The sequence below is a fragment of the Pseudorca crassidens genome, chromosome 7 (assembly GCF_039906515.1).
Source record: "Pseudorca crassidens isolate mPseCra1 chromosome 7, mPseCra1.hap1, whole genome shotgun sequence".
NCBI lineage: Eukaryota > Metazoa > Chordata > Mammalia > Artiodactyla > Delphinidae > Pseudorca > Pseudorca crassidens.
The window spans coordinates 67,552,705-67,575,893 of NC_090302.1; the positions used below are offsets into that span (position 1 = coordinate 67,552,705).

The 23,189-nt window shown below is 38.8% G+C and overlaps 1 protein-coding gene across 3 annotated transcripts in view; it reads left to right on the plus strand.

Annotated features, from left to right (window-relative positions):
- ADAMTSL1 (ADAMTS like 1) overlaps positions 1-23,189 on the plus strand; it is a 470,685-nt gene that overhangs the window by 20,567 nt on the left and 426,929 nt on the right. For all 3 annotated transcript variants that reach the window (XM_067744472.1, XM_067744473.1, XM_067744474.1), the window contains exon 2: positions 14,365-14,492. In XM_067744472.1, the coding sequence (XP_067600573.1) occupies positions 14,365-14,492 (128 nt within the window). The remainder of the gene's footprint in view (positions 1-14,364; positions 14,493-23,189) is intronic.

Genomic DNA, 23,189 nt, shown 5'->3' on the forward strand with positions numbered 1-23,189 from the left:
TGCTTACAAGGCTTCCTGGCCCATGTTGAGTGTTGTCCTTGAGTGTTTAGTCAGGTATAGATGCGAAGGAAATCTGCTGATGATTGGCGTGAATGTACATTAAGCAATTATGGTGCTTCTGGATTGCTGGGACGCCGGGTTGGTTTGCTTTACTTTAATGATGGAAAAGGATCATCAGGACCATAAGTAGACCCTCAAAATGATTTACTGCCATCCTGCAAAACTCGTGAACCTGTTCCAGTTATTCAAACTGCTACCTATAGCTACAGTTACAGGTTAAAACTAGAGGGAATGTTATCTGTTGAAGATACAGAGATATGGTAATTGAGCTGTTGCTTTTAAAAATGGATCTGAGGGGCTTCCCTGGTGGCGCAGTGGTTGGGAGTCCGCCTGCCGATGCAGGGGACACGGGTTCGTACCCCGGTGTGGGAAGATCCCACGTGCCGCGGAGCGGCTGGGCCCGTGAGCCATGGCCGCTGAGCCTGCGCGTCCGGAGCCTGTGCTCCGCAACGGGAGAGGCCACAACAGTGAGAGGCCCGCGTACCGCAAAAAAAAAAAAAAAAACAAATATGGATCTGAGGGCTTCCCTGGTGGCGCAGTGGTTGAGAGTCCGCCTGCCGATGCAGGGGACGTGGGTTCGTGCCCCGGTCCGGGAGGATCCCACATGCTGCGGAGCAGCTGGGCCCGTGAGCCATGGCCGCTGCACCTGTGCTTCCGGAGCCTGTGCTCCGCAACGGGAGAGGCCACAGCAGTAAGAGGCCCGCGTACCGCAAAAAAAAAAAAAAAAGGATCTGAGTCATAGGTGCAGTGTTTTGACAAAATTTATCTCCTAGTGTGGAGGAGGGTGGGTGGTGGTATGCATTTGCACTGAAGAAAATAATAAAGTCCCAGAACTTGAGACCACTTGGAAATTTTAAGTAACTAGATATTTCTCTCTCTCTCTTCCCCCTCTCCCCCCTCCCCACCCCCACTCCTGTGCTTATTGCATATCCTATGTACATTTTTAAGAAACAGATGACAAGTAAATGAGTAATCTAAGATTTAAAACAAAACATACTTCCGAAGGCTTTCACCCTCTCTTAAATATTTGTCCACATCTATTACATTTTCTTCTAAACGGCGTGCATAGGAATTATTGCAGTGCCGACAGTAGGTAGTTCAAAAATAGAAAGCATAATTCCTGCCTTCAGCAAGTTTACAGTCTAACTGGGAAGATCATTGTTATGTAAAATGATCACCCTAAAGAGCTACAAAGTCTTGTTTTTGGTTTCATGTAGCCTTGCAAATTGATAGTGCATGGATGCAACATCAAATAATTGCAAATTAAAATATTGAGATAGTAAGCGCTTATCATTCTAATACTTTTTCTGGGTAAAGGGAATTTAATGTGCGCAAAAGTAGAAAAAAGAATATAGGAAAGAAGAAAATATAACATTGCGTCAGAGAGAATGTTTTAGATTTCGATTCCAAACATTCATCCCGCAGTATCTGAATGGCACTTGAGAGAGAAAGGACCCGATCATGAGCGTCGGAAAGGAACGTAAGTTACACACCCTAAGTCCTCTGGAAGTTCATTCAGAACCATTTCAGCAAATTTTCTTTCTTGGCTCAGATGGCACCATGGTCAACCAAAGAAGAGTTAGGAAAGTTCTCCTAAAACCAAAGGCTTGATTGTGGCGTGAAGTGAAAGTCATTTCTTCTAGCTTCTCTATTATCAATTGCAGTTTGGGGTTTTTGTTCAGCAAACTCTAAGCCATATTAATCTATTAACTTTCCAGTTTTCTCAGGGAATCACAAAGTGAGTGTTTTCTCTGTCAGGAATTCTTTCTCCATTGATTCCAAACCCCAACATGTGCTTTCCAGAGCCTCTGATGTTTCATTAGTTCTACAGATGTTTTGTAAATGCATTGCAGCAAAATTTGTCTGTGCTGCAGAAAGTGTGGCTGATGGGAGCTGCAGTTTGGACAGAGCTCGGGTTAGATGAGATGGAAACGGAAACTGAAAGTTCTAACTGGCTCACCAGGAAGTCAGGAATTCACAAAAAGAGCAGAAGAAGGAATTTCATTTGAGGGGGTTTTTCAAATACGCCTGTTTTGGGGAGTGGAGGGGTGTGGACGTCCCAGGAGATGACTCATCACTGCTTTCCTTGGTACTTGGCTTATAGATTATTTTGCACTGGAGATTTTTTCTTTCTTAGAAAAAAACAGCAACCAGGAAGACGAGCTTCAGTTTTAGAACTCCAGGTAAATGGCTTAAGTTTCACATTTGAGGAGAAATAGAAGAATGTCTTCAAACTATCCATACAGTGCAAAGGCCATGGAAGTAATGACGGTCAGTGCAAACATGGGAATAGATGATTTTTTTTAAATGACTGCAGTTTCTACAGCATACAATTCTCCTATTGTCCAATTTTGTTTTGTAAAAGAAATGGAATTACCAGTTTCAGCCTTCTATTCCTAATTGAGCGGCCCCTAGGTTTAGGAGTTTGGCTGCTACAGTTGTTATTAAAAAGAAAATTATTACAGTGGAAAAAAGAAAACCAGACTGACAGGCTCTTTCTAGTAGAAAATCTCTTTAAATCTTCCAGACTCTCTCAGAGAGTGTGTCTGGAAGATTTATACATATGTACACACACACACACACACATATATATACACTCACATATGTATATGTGTATTATATACATAATCTACATACATATACATATATGTATACACATAAATATACATATATATATATAGGTTTTCATCCAAACTTGTTTGAAATCTCTCTCAGAAAAAGAAATGTATAGTAGTATTTATGTTAATATTCTATCAGCATTACAACAAAGCAGAGTCTATTTGTGAAGTTTATGCTTTTAAAGTAGTAGAAACTGACAGTGATAGAATATTTTACTAGGCCTTTCCTTGAGATAAACTGGCTCAAAATACTCCATGACCAGTCACAAATATCCTGAATACTAATCTTTGCTCATATCAGCAATTATTGATTTGAATTCAGCTGGCTGTGAAATTGTGTCTGGTTGAGCCTTCCAAAATGGCCAGAGGTTTCTCAGCAGTTTCCGAGATGAGATGTAATCCAGCCTGGGCCTTGGATGGGATACAAACAAATCAAGTTACACTCATTCTGAAATGAAAATCTTCCTGAAGCATTTGACATGGAGCAGAGGCAGGCTTTCATTTCCTAAAAAGTAATGAAGCTGTCTTAATTCCATCTCCAAGTTGTTATTCCTAGATTGAGAAAGGATGCTGAGGACAAAATCATTTTTCACAAGAAAAGCAACAACGTTAGTACTTGTCATTCTATTTAAAAAAACTGTGTACTGATAAAATTCTGTCTAAAATGGAAAGGAAGGTCAAAATTGGAAGCCAGGCAGCACAAAAGATGGTCGGATTATGAGTATAAAACCTGGTCCCTTGGTGAAAGTGGGGTGTTAAAGTCCCCTACTATGATTGTGTTACTGTCAATTTCCCCTTTTATGGCTATTAGCATTTGCCTTATGTATTGAGGTGCTCCTATGTTGGGTGCATAAATATTTACAATTGTTATATCTTCTTTTTGGATTGATTCCTTGATCATTATGTAGTGTCCTTCTTTGTCTCTTGTAATAGTCTTTATTTTAAAGTCTATTTTGTCTGATATGAGAATTGCTACTCCAGTTTTCTTTTGATTTCCATTTGCATGGGATATCTGTTTCCATCCCCTCACTTTCAGTCTGGATGTGTCTCTAGGTCTGAAGTGGGTCTCTTGTAGACAACATATGTACAGGTCTTGTTTTTGTATCCATTCAGCCAGTCTATGTCTTTTGGTTGGAGCATTTAATCCATTTACATTTAAGGTAATTATCAATAAATATGTTCCTATTACCATTTTCTTAATTGTTTTGGGGTTTTTTTTGTAGGTCTTTTCCTTCTCTTGTGTTTCCTGCCTAGAGAAGTTCCTGTAGCATTTGTTGTAAAGCTGGTTTGGTGGTGCTGAATCCTCTTAACTTTTGCTTATCTGTAAAGGCTTTAATTTCTCCATCGAATCTGAATGAGATCCTTGCTGGGTAGAGTAATCTTGGTTGTAGGTTTTTCTCTTTCATCACTTTAAATATGTCCTGCCAGTCCCTTCTGGCTTGCAGAGTTTCTGCTGAAAGATCAGCTGTTAACCTTATGGGGATTCCCTTGTATGTTATTTGTTGCTTTTCCCTTGCGGCTTTTAACATTTTTTCTTTGTATTTAATTTTTGATAGTTTGATTAATATGTGTCTTGGCGTATTTCTCTTTGGGTTTATCCTATATGGTACTCTCTGTGCTTCCTGGACTTGGGTGACTATTTCCTTTCCCATGTTAGGGCAGTTTTCGACTATAATCTCTTCAAATATTTTCTCACACCCTTTCTTTTCCTCTTCTTCTTCTGGGACCCCTATAATTCGAATGTTGGTGAGTTTAATGCCCTCCCAGAGGTCTCTGAGTCTGTCCTCAATTCTTTTCATTCTTTTTCTTTATTCTGCTCCTTGGCAGTTATTTCCACCATTTTGTCTTCCAGCTCACTTATCCGTCCTTCTGCCTCAGTTATTCTGCTATTGATTCCTTCTGGAGTATTTTTAACTTCAGTAACTGTGTTGCTCATCACTGTTTGTTTGCTCTGTAGTTCTTCTAGATCCTTGTTAAACGTTTCTTGTATTTTCTCCATTCTGTTTCTGAGATTTTGGATCATCTTTACTGTCATTACTCTGAATTCTTTTTCAGGTAGTTTGGCTATTTTGTCTTCATTTATTTGGTCTTGTAGGTTTTTTCCTTGCTCCTTCATCTGTCACATATTTTTTGATGTTTCATTTTTTTGATGGGTGGTGCTGTATTCCTGTCTTACTGGTTGTTTGGCCTGAGACGTACAGCTCTGGAGTTTGCAGGCAGTTGGATAGAGCTGGGTCTTGGTGCTGAGATGAGGCCCTCTGGGAGGCCTCACTCCAATTGATATTCCCTGGGGTCTGAGGTTCTCTGTTAGTCCAGTGGTTTGGACTCGGAGCTCCCACCACAGGAGCTGGGGCCTGACCTCTTGCCTGGGAACCAAGATCCCACAATCTTCATGGTTATTAAAAAAAAAAAAAAAAAAAAAAAAAGGAAGAAAGAAAGAAAGAGAAAACAGGAGCAGTACAATATCAAAGAATAAAAAATAAAATTAGAAAAATAAAGCTATAATTGAAACAACTGCAACAAGGTAAAATAAAACCACAACAAAAAAGAAAAAGAAAAAGGGTGGGGGGCAACAAGCCAAAAGGAGAGATCACCGGTCTCTTGGGGTTCCTCCCATCCCCTTAGGTGTGCATGGTCCCCCACTGGTGCCTGGTAGGTGCCTTTGTTTTGGGGAGACACGAATTCTACATCCTCCTCATACACCATCTTGACTCCATCACCTTATCTTTGATAAAGGAGGCAAGAATATACAGTGGAGAAAAGACAGCCTCTTCAATAAGTGCTGCTGGGAAAACTGCACAGCTACATGTAAAATAATGAAGTTAGACCACTCCCTAACACCATTTACAAAAATAAACTCAAAATGGATTAAAGACCTACGTGTAAGGCCAGACACTATAAAACTCTTAGAGGAAAACATAGGCAGAACACTCTGTGACATAAATCACAGCAAGATCCTTTTTTTTTTTCTTTGCGTTACACGGGCCTCTCACTGTTGTGGCCTCTCCCGTTGCGGAGCACAGGCTCCGGACGCGCATGCTCAGCGGCCATGGCTCATGGGCTCAGCCGCTCCATGGCATGTGGGATCTTCCCAGACCAGGGCACGAACCTGTGTCCCCTGCATCGGGAGGCGGACTCTCAACCACTGCGCCACCAGGGAAGCCTAGCAAGATCCTTTTTGACCCACCTCCTAGAGTAATGGAAATAAAAACAAAAATAAATGGGACCTAGTGAAACTTAGAAGCTTTTGCACAGCAAAGGAAACCATAAACAAGACAGAAAGAGAACCCTCAGAATGGGAGAAAATATTTGCAAATGAAGCAACTGACAAAGGATTAATCTCCAAAATTTACAAGCAGCTCATGCAGCTCAATATCAAAAAAACAAACAACCCAATCCAAAACTGGGCAGAAGACCTAAATAGACATTTCTCCAAAGAAGATATACAGACTGCCAACCAACTCATGAAAGGTTGCTCAACATCACTAATCATTAGAGAAATGCAAATGAAAACTACAATGAGGCATCACCTCATACCAGTCTGGATGGCCATCATCAAAAAATCTACAAACAATAAATGCTGGAGAGGGTGTGGAGAAAAGGGAACCCTCTTACACTGTTGGTGGGAATGTAAATTGGTACAGCCACTATGGAGAACAGTATGGAGGTTCCTTAAACTACAAATAGAACTACCATACGACCCAGCAATCCCACTACTGGGCATATACCCTGAGAAAACCATAGTTCAAAAAGAGTCATGTACCACAATGTTCATTGCAGCCCTATTGACAATAGCCAGGACATTGAAGCAACCTAAGTGTCCATTGACAGATGAATGGTTAAAGAAGATGTGGCACATATATACAATGGAATATTACTCAGCCATAAAAAGAAACGAAGTTGAGTTATTTGTAGTGAGGTGGATAGACCTAGAGTCTGCCATACAGAGTGTAATAAGTCAGGAAAAGAAAAACAAATACCATATGCTAACACATATATATGGAATCTCAAAACAAAACTTGGTTCTGATGAACCTAGGGGCAGGACAGGAATAAAGATGCAGACGTAGAGAATGGACTTGAGGACATGGAGGGGTAAGTGTAAGCTGGGACGAAGTGAGATAGTATCATTGACATATATACACTACCAAATGTAAAGTAGATAGCTAGTGGGAAGCAGCTGCATGGCACAGGGAGATTAGCTCGGTGCTTTGCGACCACCTAGAGGGGTGAGATAAGGAGGGTGGGAGGGAGATGCAAGAGTGAGGGGATATAGGGATATATGTATGCATATAGCTGATTCATTTTGTTATACAGCAGAAACTAACACAACACTCTAAAGCAATTGTACTCCAATAAAGATGTTAAAAAAAAAAAAAAAAAACCAGCGTGGTCCCACCAGGAGCTAGCTGTGTGATTTGGCAAGGGGAGAGGGGAGTGGGGCAGGGGGACAAATGTTTGTGACCCGAGTGGAGAGATGAAATAATTAACATCTACGTGCTAGAAACTACACTAGGCACCTTACATATGATTTCCTAGTTAATCTTCACCATCACCCTAGGAAAAGAAGCATAAATATCCCCATTTCACAGATGGTGAAACCCAGGCTCGAAGAGATCTGACAAAGGGTTCTCGTCCAGTTTACTAACATATGTCTAGGAAGGTCTGTCCCACCACCAAGCCTGTACTCTTTCTCCTGTACCTTGATGCAAGATGTTCAACCTCTCTGAGCCTCAATTTTCTTATTGGTAAAATAGGAAAAACTTCTCCTACCTGACATGGCTCGTCTTGAGGATTAAATATGATCATCCATGTAAATTCTAGCATACTTCCTGGCACACAGGTACTTAATAAATCCCAGCATTTTGCCCTCACCACCCACCTCCTAGGTTTAGGCGCAGCTAAGTGCCCTTACAGCAATGTGAAAGGGGCACCTGTGTGTGCGTGCATGGACACAGCAATAGGAAAAGGAGAAGAGGTACCCAAAAGTCCTGCTGTGGCCTAGATAGCTTTTCCACCCTCTTACAGAACTGACTTTTCTCCTCAGTAGCAAGGGACAGGCTTCACGTAGTGGCCTCTGAAAGACTGTGCACTGTGTCACTGTCAGCTCATCATATACCCCAGCAGTGCAGCTGTGATAAGAACCAGATGATCCAGATTTCCTCAGCAAAGCCAGCAGCAAATATCTGGGAAGGCGCATGCCTCAGTATCCATCCACACACCCTGCTCTTTAAGAAAGTACGTCAAAAAGCTAATGGACTTTTACAAGAGCCCAGTGACTGCTTAACGTCTGTAAGCTCTCAGGAGCAGAGCATCACAACTCCTACCATGTACAGTTGGCGGCAGAACCCGTATTCCAAGTTCTTAAAGAAGCCAAGGATCAGGTAAGATTTATAGGGACCTGATGTAGGGAAGCTAAAAGTGAAGTCTGCAAATTCGTTTCCAAAGCTTGGTACACAGATGGGATGTTCCTGTGTATAGATTTCTCCACATTGCATGGGCACACCACAGGAAAAATGGTTCTCTCATCACTGGAGGAGTTGCTCCCCCACTTTTTAATTTCGAGGTGTGTAACATCCATTTAGTACAGTCACATACACAGGTCCAGATGGCTTAAGCTAAATGCTGTCTGTCTGGGAGAAGAGGAAAACCTCCTTGCTGATTTTGAAAGAGTAAGAACCGCTCTTCCATTCATCCCATTACCCATTTTCCTACTTTTGAGGATCTGTTGATGTCTGAAAAACACTTTGCTTATAAGATAACTTCATTTGCTATAAGACTTCAATTCTACAAAAACCTGTCATCCATTTCCTCAGAACCTACTTTTGTTTTCATTTTGTTCTGTATAACTTGACCTCTTGTTACAACATTTGGAAAAAATATTTTCCCAATACTCTGTGTATGTATCTCCGAGTAGATATAATTCTGTCTTCTTATTGCTAATTTGTGCTTTGTCCTACAATATCTTTCCTAAGTCTTTGATAACCTGTTCGGGTTCCAGTGGAAGAGGGTTCTGGCTAAGGAAATACATAGGAGGTCATTCTGAGGTTAAGTGTCTATTGGGCTGTGAGGTGCAGGGAAACTTGCTTCATGTGATTACTCTGTGTTAATTACTTGTAGCTGTCAGGCTTAAAGCTGTTCACCTGAGACTTGGTTGCTGCAATTGCCTCTGAAATTAACCACAAAATGATCAGATGAAAACCATGTTTAGATAAGCAGTAATAGCGAGAAAATGACACCATTCTGAGGTTGATGGATTTAGAGAAGCTCTTCTAATCTTCGAATATTGCTAGGATGTATACAGTGATGTCGGCCACAGTCTATATTCCATGCAGTTGGCATGGACTGAGGCTTAGAGTCACTTAACTGACCAGGAACAAGGGTGGATGGAAACTGAGAAGTTGATGGCTGAATTTTCTAAAACGAAACTACAGTTGACCCATAAACAACTCAGGTTTGAAGTGCGTGGCTCCACTTATATCAGATTTTTTCAATAGTAAAGACTGCAGCTCTACATGGCCTGTGGATATGGAGGAACTGCGGGTAGAGAGGGCCGGCCATGAGTTACCCTAGATTTTCAACTGAGTGCAGGTCAGCACCCTTCACCCCCAAGTGTTAAAGGGTCAACTGTAGTTGATTTAGGAGTCGTCATCAGTGCTATATTCAAAGGTCATCGTGTGGCACAAAAGATCTAGAAATAGCTAGACTTTTTCTAAATTGAATAACTCATGGGAAGTATTTGATTTTCGTAGGATTGTAGAACCAAGACTCAGGCCTCTCTCCTCTCAGTGTTCGCTAGATTTCTGAAATGTCAACTCAGAGGAGGTGCCAGTTATCCATTCTAACCCAGCCAGTGACTATAGAAAAACATAAGTGCTATACTAAGAAGGAAATTTCAAATGGGCTTTCCCCTCAAGTTCAATATTAGATGCAGTTTTGACCTTTTCTGATAAACCTCCTATTGGTGGAATCCTGGCTTACAAACAGAATTTAATGGTTGCACTTCTGTCCTCTGTCAATTAGTAGCTAAAGACCATCATCTCACCTGACACTGTTGCTGAAATTTCTAGCAGTGGTCAGGAATAATCTCTTGATCACTGTGTTTTTATAACATTCATGACCTTGTTTCTGAGATGTTGACATTAAAATATTAGGTTTATGTGATGGGAATCAAATCAAGAAACATTGGTGGGGATGTAATGGGAAAGCTTAGAATTTTGGTTTCAGAAGCAATCAGCATTGCCTCTAGGCAACTCATTATCTATTCCTGTTTGCTTCTGCTTCAGTTTTTCTTCCTACATGCAATTCAAAGCTTACACTTTTTAAAAAATGCTACTTTGAAGTGAAGTGGAATGCACATTCCACAATAAGAGTAATAAACATGAGTCCCACCTGGACTAAGTATGAAAGTTATTTATAATGAAGGCCCTCTTAACAACTGTAATAAGCAAATGCTTCTATGTCTTAAATGACCTGCAAGGCATTGCTGAAATGTCATTTCTGGTTATAGATGTAAAAATCTGGCACAGTTAAAGAGGAGGAAAATTACTTTCTCTAACATTAAACATGAATTCAGTTGAAATGAATTATGTTTATTCTGCTGGTTAAAAGAAAAGTCGGAGTTCGTTCCAGTTTAAGGAATAGGTCCATGACTTTCTTCTGGGCTAGTGTGCAACGTCCTTCAGAGAAATGTGGGCACCTAGTATGTCTAGTTGTGTGGAAACTTGTAACTGGTGATGAGGTAAGATGTTTAGTCAGTGAACCCTCACCTTAGAGCCATTTTAGTGCCTCTCCAGACATGGCACATGAAAAATATCAAGCAACTTTAGCACAGAGTTTGAAACAATTTGCTTCTCTAGAAGAACCAAATCTCAACCATACATTATTTCCTAAATATCTTATCCAGAGAGCTGCCAGAGAGAAACTGCTGCAGGATTTGGCATTCTGGTGTTCTTACCTCACATGGAAGTAGAGTTCACATGTGAATGCCGCATGTGGAATTTTTTTTTCAGTTGTAGTAATTGGATAGTATCATAATTTGTAATCACTCATCTTGCTTAGTTTAATTACTTCATGCAGGCTAGCATTTGTGTTGCTGGTTTTCATCTCAGTCAGATTGAATTTTAATAGAATAAGGGAAATTGCATTGTACAATGCATGTGTGTCACGGAAATAATTACTGCATCAGGCAAATACTCTCTCAACAGAACCATCTTCCAGTCACACAGAGCAAACAAAACGGGAGCCAGGAGGTGCACAATAAACTTTTTAAAAATCTGAGGAATGAATTTACTGGGTGAGCAAGAGACTCGGTGTGTATATTTAAATGGCAAAGGGTCTTTCCTCCCTCACTAGCCTATTAAGCTTGGAAACAGAATACCCCGTATTGCTGTGATTAGAGATTGGCTTTATTAACCCTAAAAACCAGGCTTTGGAGCTCAGTAAATACTTCCTTTAGAAAGGACAAGTTTGGGGGTAACCAATGTGTTTCTGTTTCCTATTCAATGCTGCACTTTATAGGAACCTCAAGCTCCTGGCAGGTCATATCACCAGGTCAGTGTCCTGTGGCAGGAGACCGGAAGGTTCTGCTGTGGGAAAGTCAGGGTTTTAAGAAAGATGAACCTTACATAGTGCAGTGTTTCAACTAAGCTCAGCAGAAAAAAAAAAAAGCACCGCTACCCATGATGTTAATAAGTAATATTAAATAATAATGTTAATAATAGCTTCAAATACTTACATAGTATTTATTATTTAGGCCCTATGAGCTTTATAAAATGTGCATATGTATTTGTTTTTATTGTGGCATAGTATATATATAACATAAAATATACTGTCTTACTCATTTTTAAGTGTACAGTTCAGTGGCAGTAAATACATTCACATTGTTATGCGGCCATCACCACCATCGATCTCCAGAATTATTTTCTTCTTACCAAATTGAAATTCTGTATCCATTAAACAATAACTCCCCATTCCCCCCTCCCCCCAACCCCTAGCAACCATTCGACTTTCTGTCTTTATGAATTTGACTACTCTAGGTACCTCCTGTAAGTGAAATCATATAATATTCATCCTTTTGTATCTAGCTTACTTCACTTAGCATAATGTCCTCGGTTTACCCATGTTGTAGCATGTGTCAGAATTTCCTTTCTTTTTAAGGCTGAATAATATTCCATTGTATGACCATAGCGTATTTTGTTTATCCATTCATCCCCCCCCCCGGACATTTGGATTATTTCTGTCTTATGTGCTTTTTATATATTAACTATTTTAATCCTCACAATGTCTCAGTGATGTAGATAGTTTTATTATCTCCATTCTATGATAAGAAAAGTGAAGCACGAGAACATCACAGCTGGGAGGCTCTGGAGCCAATATTCCACTCCAGGCTGAGTACGTCTGTAGTCCCTACTTCTAACAACTATCTATCCCACTGCTCATTTCAAATGATTTAGGACTCTAAATATAGCATGCACCAGCTAGACAATCCTTGATATAATACTCTAAAGCCAGGTTTGTGGCTCCATTTATGCCGGCAGTAAAAGTTCCAAGGAGTAGTCAATTTGACAGATGAGCCCCATAGCAACATCTTTATAAAGAATCCCATTACTGCAAAATAAATAGTTTTCTAGGGGTGAAACAATGTGCTTTTCTTTTTCAGGAGCTCCTCCTAATTGGATGATATAGCCTTGAGTATAACTAGATAGGGCGTGAGAAAGTCTTTAAGAGCTACCATTTATGGAGGCTACTATACGCTGGTCGTTTTACTTGCATCATCTCAAGTTCTCACAGTGCTTTATAAGAGGTTACCCTCCTGTGGCCTCTGTATTCCATGCTCTTCCAGTATTATACACTGCCTATGCTCTCTCCTTAGAGAAAAAACTGAAGATGAACCGTCATATTGCCTATCATGCACATTTTCTTTACAGTTTGCTTTTTCCAAATATAAATAGTTTTGAAATTTTAACATTTGTCATGTGTATGTTATTGACATGGAGCGATACCACCTTTACTATACGGGTGTCACTTGGTTTATTCAGTAAAGTAACTTGGCCACAGTTTACACTAGCTACTTGTAGAACTCTTGCCATGGGCTGAGTTATATCCCCCCCAAATTCATATGTTGAAGCCCTCCTGCCCAATGTGATGTTATTTGAAGATGGAGCCTTTAGGAGATAATTAGGGTTAGATGAGGTGGTGAGGGTGGGGCCCTTATGATGAGATTAGTGCCCTTCTAACAAGAGACACCAGTGAGCTTGCTCTCCCTCTCTTACTCACATAAAGTGGATGTCATGTGACCACATAGTGACAAAGAAGCCATCTGCAACCCAAAGGGAAAGTCTTCACTGGGAGCCAACCATGCTGGCATCCTGGTCTCGGACTTTGACTCCAGAACTGTGGAAAAATTAATTTTTATTGTTTAAAACACCCAGGCTGGTATTTTGTTACGGCAACATGAGCAGACTAATACAACTGTGAACGTACATATGTGACACATTCTCAATTTATAATAACATAATAATTATAGGTAATATTTATTTGTGATTTACTCTGAAACTGGTCCTAAGTTTAGTTTGTATAACTAGTCTTTCTACAGTGTGTGTGTGCACACACACACGTGGATGTAGTGTCATGGTTATAATATTATCCCCATCTTGTAGAAAGGGAAATTGAAGTGTAAAGAGGTGGTAAGTTACTTGTACAAGGACATATAATTACTTAAAAAACAATCCATATCCAAACCCAGGCAGTTTCTTTTTTTTGCGGTACGCGGGCCTCTCACTGTTGTGGCCTCTCCCGTTGCGGAGCACAGGCTCCGGATGCGCAGGCCCAGTGGCCATGGCTCACGGGCCTAGCTGCTCCACGGCATGTGGGATCTTCCCGGACCAGGACACGGACCCGCATCCCCTGCATCGGCAGGCGGACTCTCAACCACTGCGCCAACAGGGAAGCCCACCCAGGCAGTTTCTAACTTCAGAATCTGTTCTATTGACTATTATTATTATTCTATTATGTAACTGGCACAAATTTTCTCTTTAACTCTTCTAAGAAATGTGAAGCACTACATGGAGACCTACACATAACAATTTTCCTTACAGTAAATGCAGATTTCACTAGGGAGTCTGTCAATAACAAGCAAATCTGTCTGTCTGGAGCCAATCCTTGCATTACTGAAGTTACTTCATGCAATTATTCTCATTAACACATCTGAAAACTAGGAATGATGCTGCTTCATTTAAAGAAAAGTCAGTTGTATAAAATGTTAAATTTTGGAAAGCAGTGCTGGTATGCATATGTCAGTCTTCTCAGAGCAGAAACATCTCTGAGTGCAGCTTCTCTCTTCACAAAGCAACAAAAGAGTAGACTCATGAACCCTGGGCAAAACTGTGACTTCAGTGCAATCTATCTTCCTCTGACCCAGATTCTTATTTCTGGCCACCTTTTTCTGTTCACTCCCATAAATGCAGTCCCTTGCCCTTTTCAGTCACAGCCCAGGGTCCTTGAACTCAAATATCCCTCTCCCTAAACATATGCACAGTATTAAATTGGAAAGAATCTGAGAATCTGAGCCCATCTTCATCCTCAGCAAGGCCAGCATGTACAGACACACAGACGACCCACGCTTTAGAGCGCACATTTCCCCGTTCACTGAGGACTCATACTGACCATCCTCTCGTTCCTCACAGAGCTCCAGGACCGCACGCTCTGAGGAGGACCGGGACGGCCTGTGGGACGCCTGGGGCCCGTGGAGTGAGTGCTCACGCACCTGCGGTGGAGGGGCCTCCTACTCGCTGAGGCGCTGCCTCAGCAGCAAGTAAGTCCTGAACCCACAACCTGGAGCTTTTGCAAGACCCCAAGGGCGCAGGTTGGAGGCATACTTTTGGAGAAATGCAGAGCATTTTGTTGCACAAAAATCCGGATGAAGGAATGAAAGGAAGGTGCAAAGAATTAAATATGACCATCTCCAGCTAAGTATTTAGATATTCTTATATGATAAGCAATATAGAATTTACCTCATTCACCAAGCAAATTTTCTTATCTGTTTTCATGTTAGAACTGGAAGGAAAATTTATTATTAGAAATGGATTATTTATTATTTATTATTATTTATTATTAGAAATGGATCTAGCATCTATAGCTCCATATGGTGACAATAATAACAAAAATATTAACGTTAACATTAATAGCATATTATGTTGGATTCCAGTGTTACCAAGTAGTTTGCAAATGAAGGATATATTGATTTGGTTTCTTTAGATGTTATAATGACCAGAAGTTCCCCAAGGTCATTCAGTTTCCTGAATGATGAGTTTTACATATTACGAGATTTGGAAGAATAGAAACTGCAGTGGAAATTGGGGCATGAACACTGGGAGAGATGATGAAAAGGGAAGTGAGAGTGGCTAACAGCTCCTAAGCTGAAAGGAAAAGGCTGGAGGTGTTAGAATGGAAAGTCTTTACTTAGAATAATAATAATAATTCAAAAGTGCTTCTTGAACTGTGTGGTCTATGACTAGATTTTTCTCCAAACTATAAAATACAAAGTACTATGGTAATATTTTTTTAATGAAAGATTTTATTCGACAGTGAAAAGTGTTGTATGTGGCAAGGAAGAGGTTTGATCAAAATTACTATATATTATAAATAAAACATGAAACAGAAGAAGGAAAGATTATTCATCTGCTGATTCTTCTAGACTTTACATGAACAGCAGAAAGTGGTGAGATACAGTTTCAGGAAAATATCAACTTATTCTAATAAGAGTGAGAATTTCTTGAAATCAGGGTCCAGGTCTTACTTTTTTCTGTATCCCCCAGGTCTGCACAGGGTCTGAGAGATATTAAGAGCTCAATAGATGTTTCCTCACTGAATCCATTGATAACTAGATATCGTTTTGGTTCCAGAGAGGCCCCAGTGGAAATAACATACCCAGGGGGAAAATGGCCAATGGGCATATCTTGAAAGATCCCAGATCAATTCTGGTATTTAGCCATTGTGGTGTTTGGGTCTACACTGAAGATCAGTCTGTTGGTTGAATCCACTAGCGAGTTTGTCTGTCTTCATTGGAGGCCAGCTTCATATCAAACCAGATCTGTGAACCGATAAGAAAGAATAGACCTTTCATCGTAATGATTCACCTGTTCTCTTAATCATGAGTATCAAAAACTTCCTAAATCTGTACTACATGATGCTACATGGTGATAGCACTTTGGGCCATAACTGATAATAAACACACATCAGTAAAGCCAAAAGGTACAAATTTGGAATGTTCCTATTATGTAGTTTGCCCAAGTAAGCATGCTTGAATATTCTGTAGGGATGAACCAAAACATGTGTCTCACAAAGCTGGTAAGAAATGTATGGGAACTTTCACATTGGCTCAGTGATGTGAAAACCTTGTACTGAGTGAGAAACAACCTCAGGAATGAATTAAAACCACAAGTGAAAGTCTGTCGTCTGGGAAATCATCAAATATTGATGTCCTGTGATATTCAAAACTACCATTTTTGTCACCTAGTAAATTAAGGCTCCAGTCGTTAGGATTTTATTAAGATACTATGGGAGGTATCAGTGTCATCTACTTGGGTCAGGGCTGTCATCTATTTATAATGAACTGAAAAAGTAGAATGTAAATTCTAAAATTATGAATGTATATATGTCTCTATTTGACTCTCAAATATTGAAAAAACACATTCAGTAAACTCATACTGGTGTGGATAGGAAGTAAAAAAAGAATGGGGAGAGAAGTGGACCACCTATTCTTTAGGGATTTGAAGAAAAAGAAAAAAATCTTCAAACAGATGGCATTTTCAGATCTGGTAAGAACATAAAGAAATAATAAAAGAAGTGACTGCACAGCTGAATCAACCTATGTGTTGTTTTTCTCAAGAGAACCGGAATCAGTACAGTTCAGCATAAAGTCACTTCACAACACAAGCCCTGTTGAAGAATGGTGTCAAAATATATGTCGGGAGCAGATAAATAGTCCTGTCATAATTTTTTTAAAAGATGTACATTGGCCAAAGTAAGTTAGCTAGCCAAGTCCAAAGTCAATGTGCAAGAGCAAAAATGTTACAAGGAAAGCCATGCGATGTAGGGCAGGTAAAGAATTGGGACCATTTTGGCAATCTACCATGGATGGTCTTCTGTGGCAATTCATTTCTAATGGTTAATGGACTTAGTAAGTTTTCTCTCATCTCTCCACTCCATATTTAGGCATCCAAATTCAATTTAGTCACCTTATAACTCTTGGGAAAGGTCAGAGGTTATGAATGTATATGTCTTTAGAGGCCCAGCTGGTAACTAGAATGTGTGTTGTAATGTAATGGTCAGCATTCCAATTCAGCCCAAGTAACTCCCATCCACCTGCCGAGTTAACCTGCCAGGCCTATTTTCTAGCCCTGGTGATATGATCTCACAGGCCACATTTAGGTCTGATATCAGATAATAATTCTATTCCCAATATGATAGAACTGTAATGGAAGCTAAAATAGTCAGATTTTATGGAATAGATGACAGTGGCTCAACTTCTGGAGTTAAGTATGTTCCCTGATGGATTGGGAGCTTGGAGAAGGCTTGGTTAATCCCCTGAGTATAGAACATCTTCTCTGAGTGATCTTTTGGGGAAAAAAAAAAAATCAGTGGAGGCAAAGCACAGTGAAAATATAAACAAGCGTTAAATATAAAAATCCTTCATTCTCAACTGGCAGTACTTAGTGCTGGGAAAACAGCCCTGACCCAGGGAGATACTGAGCAGAATCCTTTCCTTGGCTTCTCCCCTGTCTTTTTTCTAGGCTCACAGGAAGTAAGCAGTGCTTGATTTTCCCGATTTCTGATATTGCAACATTGATTATTGCCTTTTGCTGCAAATTTGATTTGAGCAATAAAGGAAGGCACTGTATAAAATTTTTTCTACAACTTTTGATAATTTCTGTAAGATTCCATTAGGTTTCATTGAGTAACTCTGATAATGCAATTGTTGCTAATCACCAAGTGGTATATAATGTCTGCTTTTATTTTTTTTAATTAAAAAACAGACTCTACTTACTTGTACTTTATGATGGTCCTTTGTTTTATTACACATGAATTAAACAATGTACCAACTACCTTGAGAAGCTGCTTCTTCTCTCTCCAGTTTTCCACCTCTCCCACTAAATATTCTGAAATCATACTTTTAGCAAATTCATTTGTCTGGTTGACCTAATATGGTGTGTTGTTTAGTGGAAATGATCCTTCTGCAACCTAAATGACTTAAGCATATTTTAAAAAAATTTGATACTAAAGATGTGTCTCTGAGAGCTCTAGGTTTGTCTTCAGCCAGGTCATTTAGCTTTTTGCCTGAAAGGAGTTCCAGATGCGTAAGGCACTTAAGAATAATGTGTCTAACATCACATGTACCCCTATATCAGGTCTGTGCCAAGATCAAGGTCAAAGGTGTAAACTGCAGCTCATTTACTCAGACATAAAAAGAAACGAAATTGAGTTATTTGTAGTGAGGTGGATGGACCTAGAGTCTGTCATACAGAGTGAAGTAAGTCAAAAAGAGAAAAACAAATACTGTATGCTAACACATATATATGGAATCTAAAATAAAAGAAAATGGTTCTGAAGAACCGAGGGGCAGGACAGGAATAAAGATGCAGACGTAGAGAATGGACTTGAGGACACAGGGAGGAGGACGAATAAGCTGGGACGAAGTGAGAGAGTGGCATGGACTTATATATACTATCAAATGTAAAATAGATAGCTAGTGGGAAGCAGCCACGTAGCACAGGGAGATCAGCTCTGTGCTTTGTGACCACCTAGAGGGGTGGGATAGGGAGGGTGGGAGGGAGACGCGAGAGGGAGGAGATATGGGGATATATGTATATGTATAGCTGATTCACTTTGTTATACAGCAGAAATTAACCCAACATTGTACAGCAATGATACTCCAATAAAGATGTTTAAAAAAATAATAATGCTGCACTGAACATGGTGGTGCAGATATCTTTTAGGAAAAAAAAAGATAGCAGTGAGTCAGCTGATACTCTTAAGTGTAGTGTCAGCCTTTGCATTGGTGGCTGAAGAAGATTTAAAGGTCTTTTATGACCTTTTTTCACTTTCTGAAATGCCAGATTAATCTCCAGACTAATTAATACTATGGATTAATAAATTAATACAATAGGTATTTAATACATTAACAGTACGAATATTTTGTTAAATCCCAACTGATTAAATGAAATACTTGTTGACTTCATAGATATCCAAATAACAAAAAAAAAGAGGCAAACCTATAAAGGATGAAAACATTGTAAAAAGTTAACAAATTTTGAATTGAATTCTTGAGTTGAATAAAAATTTTTTGAGTTGAACAAAATTATTAGATGAACAAGAGATAAAAATCATCACACTATAGAGGTGCCTAAAAAAGTTAAGATTGTGATATTATTCCAAAGGGATGTGGCTGCCAGAATGTTATCAATATAAGTGCAAAAAAATTAAAATAAATATCCCAAGGAAGGTTATCTCACAGGAATGGAGGAGATTATTCAAACTTGTCATTTCATAATAATTGTGCTAAGGGAAAATAAGCTAACTCCTCTGATTTTTTTTAATTGCAAATACAATTTTTCTCCCATAATAATATTGATACTTACATGAATATAAGCTTTAATTAGCAAATAATTTATACACTGCATAACAATAAATACTGAAAGAAATATTTTAAGATTTGGTGTATAATAATAAATACCAAAAGGAAAATTTTAATGTTAAGATTTGGCTTCTTAAACAGATGTTTTTTCTTTTAAAGTCACCTCATCGCTGTCATAACATCCAATTAAGGTTCACAAGACTTAAGAGGTTTTAGGACTTCCAGCACAAGTGAGCCCCAAAGCAAGATTTATCTGTTATTCTTCATCAAATGTTGTGTGTTATCAGCCTTGTTTTCCTTGGAAATGTTTGAGTTTTGTTTAATAGAAAGATAAACAAGTTCAGAATGAGTCCGACTAGTCATGTCATTTATATGAGGTGATCTTTTCATTGTGTTAGAGGAGATTTCACATTTTTGGATATATGTTTAAGAGTTTGCAGTTGCCCTCATTTAACTTTTTGGGTCAAAGCCTATTCTAAATGTATTACCAGGACTTCTAATATTCCAGGTCATATATCTTAGAGGATGTTTTGTTCCAAGATCTGATGTTCTTTCAGGAGGAAAATACACTAAGGCCAATGACTGAATGTTTGGGACCAATTTATGGCCTGGTTTGTCCCATAAACCTGTTTGTTGAAATAAAAGATGGTGGAAATGTGTTTAGTGTCCATAACCTTTACTAGCCATATTGGGAATCTATAACTCTTGGCTGTCTTTTTCTGTTTATTTAAAAATTCCTTCTTTGGTTTGTTCAGTAGCTTTTCTGAAGTTTTTTATTTCTACTCAGTTTTCTTTTTTTTAAACTACTTTATTGAGGTATCTTTGACATGTAAAAATAATATATATTCAAGGTGTACAACTTGATGTTTTGATAAACGTATACATTGTGAAAAGATCACCACAATCAAGCTAAGTAACATATCCGTCCCATCTCCATAGTTAGTGTGTGTGTGTGTGTGTGTGTGTTGAGAAGATTTAAGATCTATGTTCTTAGCAAATTTCAAGTATGCAATACAGCATTGTTAACTGTCATTACCATGCTGTACTTTAGGTCTTCAGAACTCATTCATCTTGCATAACTGAAACATTGTCCCCTTTGACCAACATCTCCTCATTTCCGCCCTTTCCTCTGCACCTGGCAACCACTGTTCTGCTCTCTGCTTCTATGAGTTTTACTATTTTAGATCCCACATGTAAGCAAGGTAATTCAGTATTTGTCTCTCTGTGTCTGGCTTATTTCACTCAGCATGATGTCCTTCAGGTTCATCTATGTTGTCACAAAGGGCAGGATTCCCATTTTGTTAAGACTAAATAATACCCCATTGTATGTACATACCACATTTTCCTTATCCATTCATTCATCAAGGGACCTTTAAGTTGTTTTCATATCTTGGCTATGTTATGAATGATGCTACAGTGAACACAGGTATATACCTATTCGAGACCTAGATTTCATTTCCTTTGGGTATATACCCAGCAGTGAAATTGCTGGGTCATATACTAGTTAGTTTTAATTTTTTGAGGAATCCCCATACTGCTTTTCATAATGCCTTTACCAATTTACGTTTCCATCACCAGTGCATAAGGCTCCCTTTTCTCTACATCCTCTTCCACTTATCTTTTTGATGATAACCATTCTAACAGATGTGAGGGATATCTCCTTGTGGTTTTGATTTGCATTTCCCTGATGGTAGTGATGGTGAAGATCTTTTCATGTATCTTTTGGCCCCTTGTATGTGTTTTTTTGAGAAATGTCTATCCAGGTCCGCTGGCCATTTTTAAAATTGGGTTATTTGGGATTTTTTTTTTTACTCTTGAGTTATATGAGTTTTTAAAAACTATATTTTGGATATTAACCCCTTGTCAGACATATGGTTTGCAAATATTTTCTTCTACTAGGTAGGTTGGCTTTTCACTGTTGATTGTTTCCTTTGCTGTACAGAAGCTTTTTAGCTTGATGCAACTTCACTTGTCAAATTTTGTCTTAGTTGCCTGTGCTTTTGCTGTCATGACCAAAGAATTGTTGCTAAGACCAGTGTCAAGGCGCTTTTCTCCTATGTTTTCTTCTAGTAGTTTTACAGTTTAAAGACTTATATTTAAGTCTTTCATCTATTTTGAGTTAATTTTTGGTACTTGGTGCGAGATAAGGGTACAGTTTAATTCTTCTGCATGTGGCTATCCAGTTTTCCTAATACCGTTTATTGAAGAGACTATCTTTTCACCATTGTGTGTTCTTGGCACCTTGTCAAATATTAGTTGACTGTATAAGCACAGGTATATTTCCAGGCTCTTTATTCTGTTCCATTGGTCTATATGCCTGTTTCTGTCCCAGTAACATAGTATATTGATTACTATAACTTTGTAATATAGTTTGAAATCAGGAAATGTGATGCCTCCAGCTTTGTTTTTCTTGTTCACGTTCTGAGTTTGAAAGTATTCCCTCTTCTGTTTTTTTGGAAGAGTTTAAGAAAGATTGGCATTAATTATTTTTAAAATATTTGATAGAATTCACCTGTGAAGCCATCTGGTCCTGGGCTTTTCTTTGTCAAGAAGTTTTAGATTACCACTTCAATATTTTTTGTTTGTTATTGGCCTGAACTAGAAAAAGGAGAACAAACTAAGCCCACAGTTAGCAGAGGAAAGAAATAATAACAACTAGGGCAAAAATAAATCAAATAGAGAATAGAAAAACAATCGAAAAGATCAACTAAACTGAGAGTTTGTTTTTTGAAAAGATGAAATTGACAAAACCTTAGCCAGACTGAGGGGAAAAAAAAGGGAGAAGCTGCAAATAAAAAAAATCAGAAATGAAAGAGGAGATATTACAATGGAGGCTTCAGAAATTAAAAGGGTGATAGAGACTATTATGAACCATTATATGCCAAAAAATAGGATAACCTAGAAAAAATGAATAAATTCTCAGAAACATATGATCTTTAAGACTGAATCTCAGTTTTCATGCTTTCATTTAATAAATATTTATTGAACATCTACTATGTATTAGGCAAATTTCTAGGTGTAACTAAGGATATAAAGCCCAAGGGACAAGAATTTGCTGTTGGGAATTTATCATATTATTAAGTTTCTACTGATTATGTTGAGTTTCTACTGATTATAGTTGCAAGATATTTTAAGAACTAAGAGAATTTCCCCCAGTTCTGTAAATAGGTAATACATCTGTAGTGCTGGTTCTTAACCCCGGCTGTACTTTAGAGTCACCTGGAAAGCTTTATAAAAAATACAAATATCTGGACTCCACTGAAGACCAATTAAATTGGGATCTCTGGGGTTGGAGCCCTGCCATCAGTAATTTTGTAAAGGCTCTCCAAGTGACTTTAATGTGTATCCAGTGTTAGAATTGCTGCTCTATTGGAGGGCATGATAGTGAAATGATGACGTTTGTCTCCAGCTTTCTGAGAATTTAGAGGTTGGGGTTATGAAGAAAAGAAGATATTTTCTGATAAAGAGATTTCTTTATGTTTAACTTCCTCCTTCAGGTTTTTATAGAATGACTTAATCTGCAGTGTGGGAGGAAAAGTCATGGACACCAGCATGTCAGGACAATAAAAGTAGTGATTTCCTCTGTACTCCTGTGAGCTACAGCAATAACCTTTCTGTGTAGTTCTCCACTTGTCTAGTATTACTCAAGATCAACCTTGCCCTAAGTGGTGAATAGACTTCATGATTTCTGAAATTTTCTTCCATTCCATTATTAAGCTTATAGATATGACCCTTTAAACCTCCAGGTTGTTAGTGACTAACTAAGTTAGTTCCTAGTGACTGGGATGGTTTATGCAAATTCTCTGAGATCAGCTTCCCCTCAATTTCATTGAATTTCTTAACCATAGAGTTTAACTTTCCACCTTCAATTCAGCA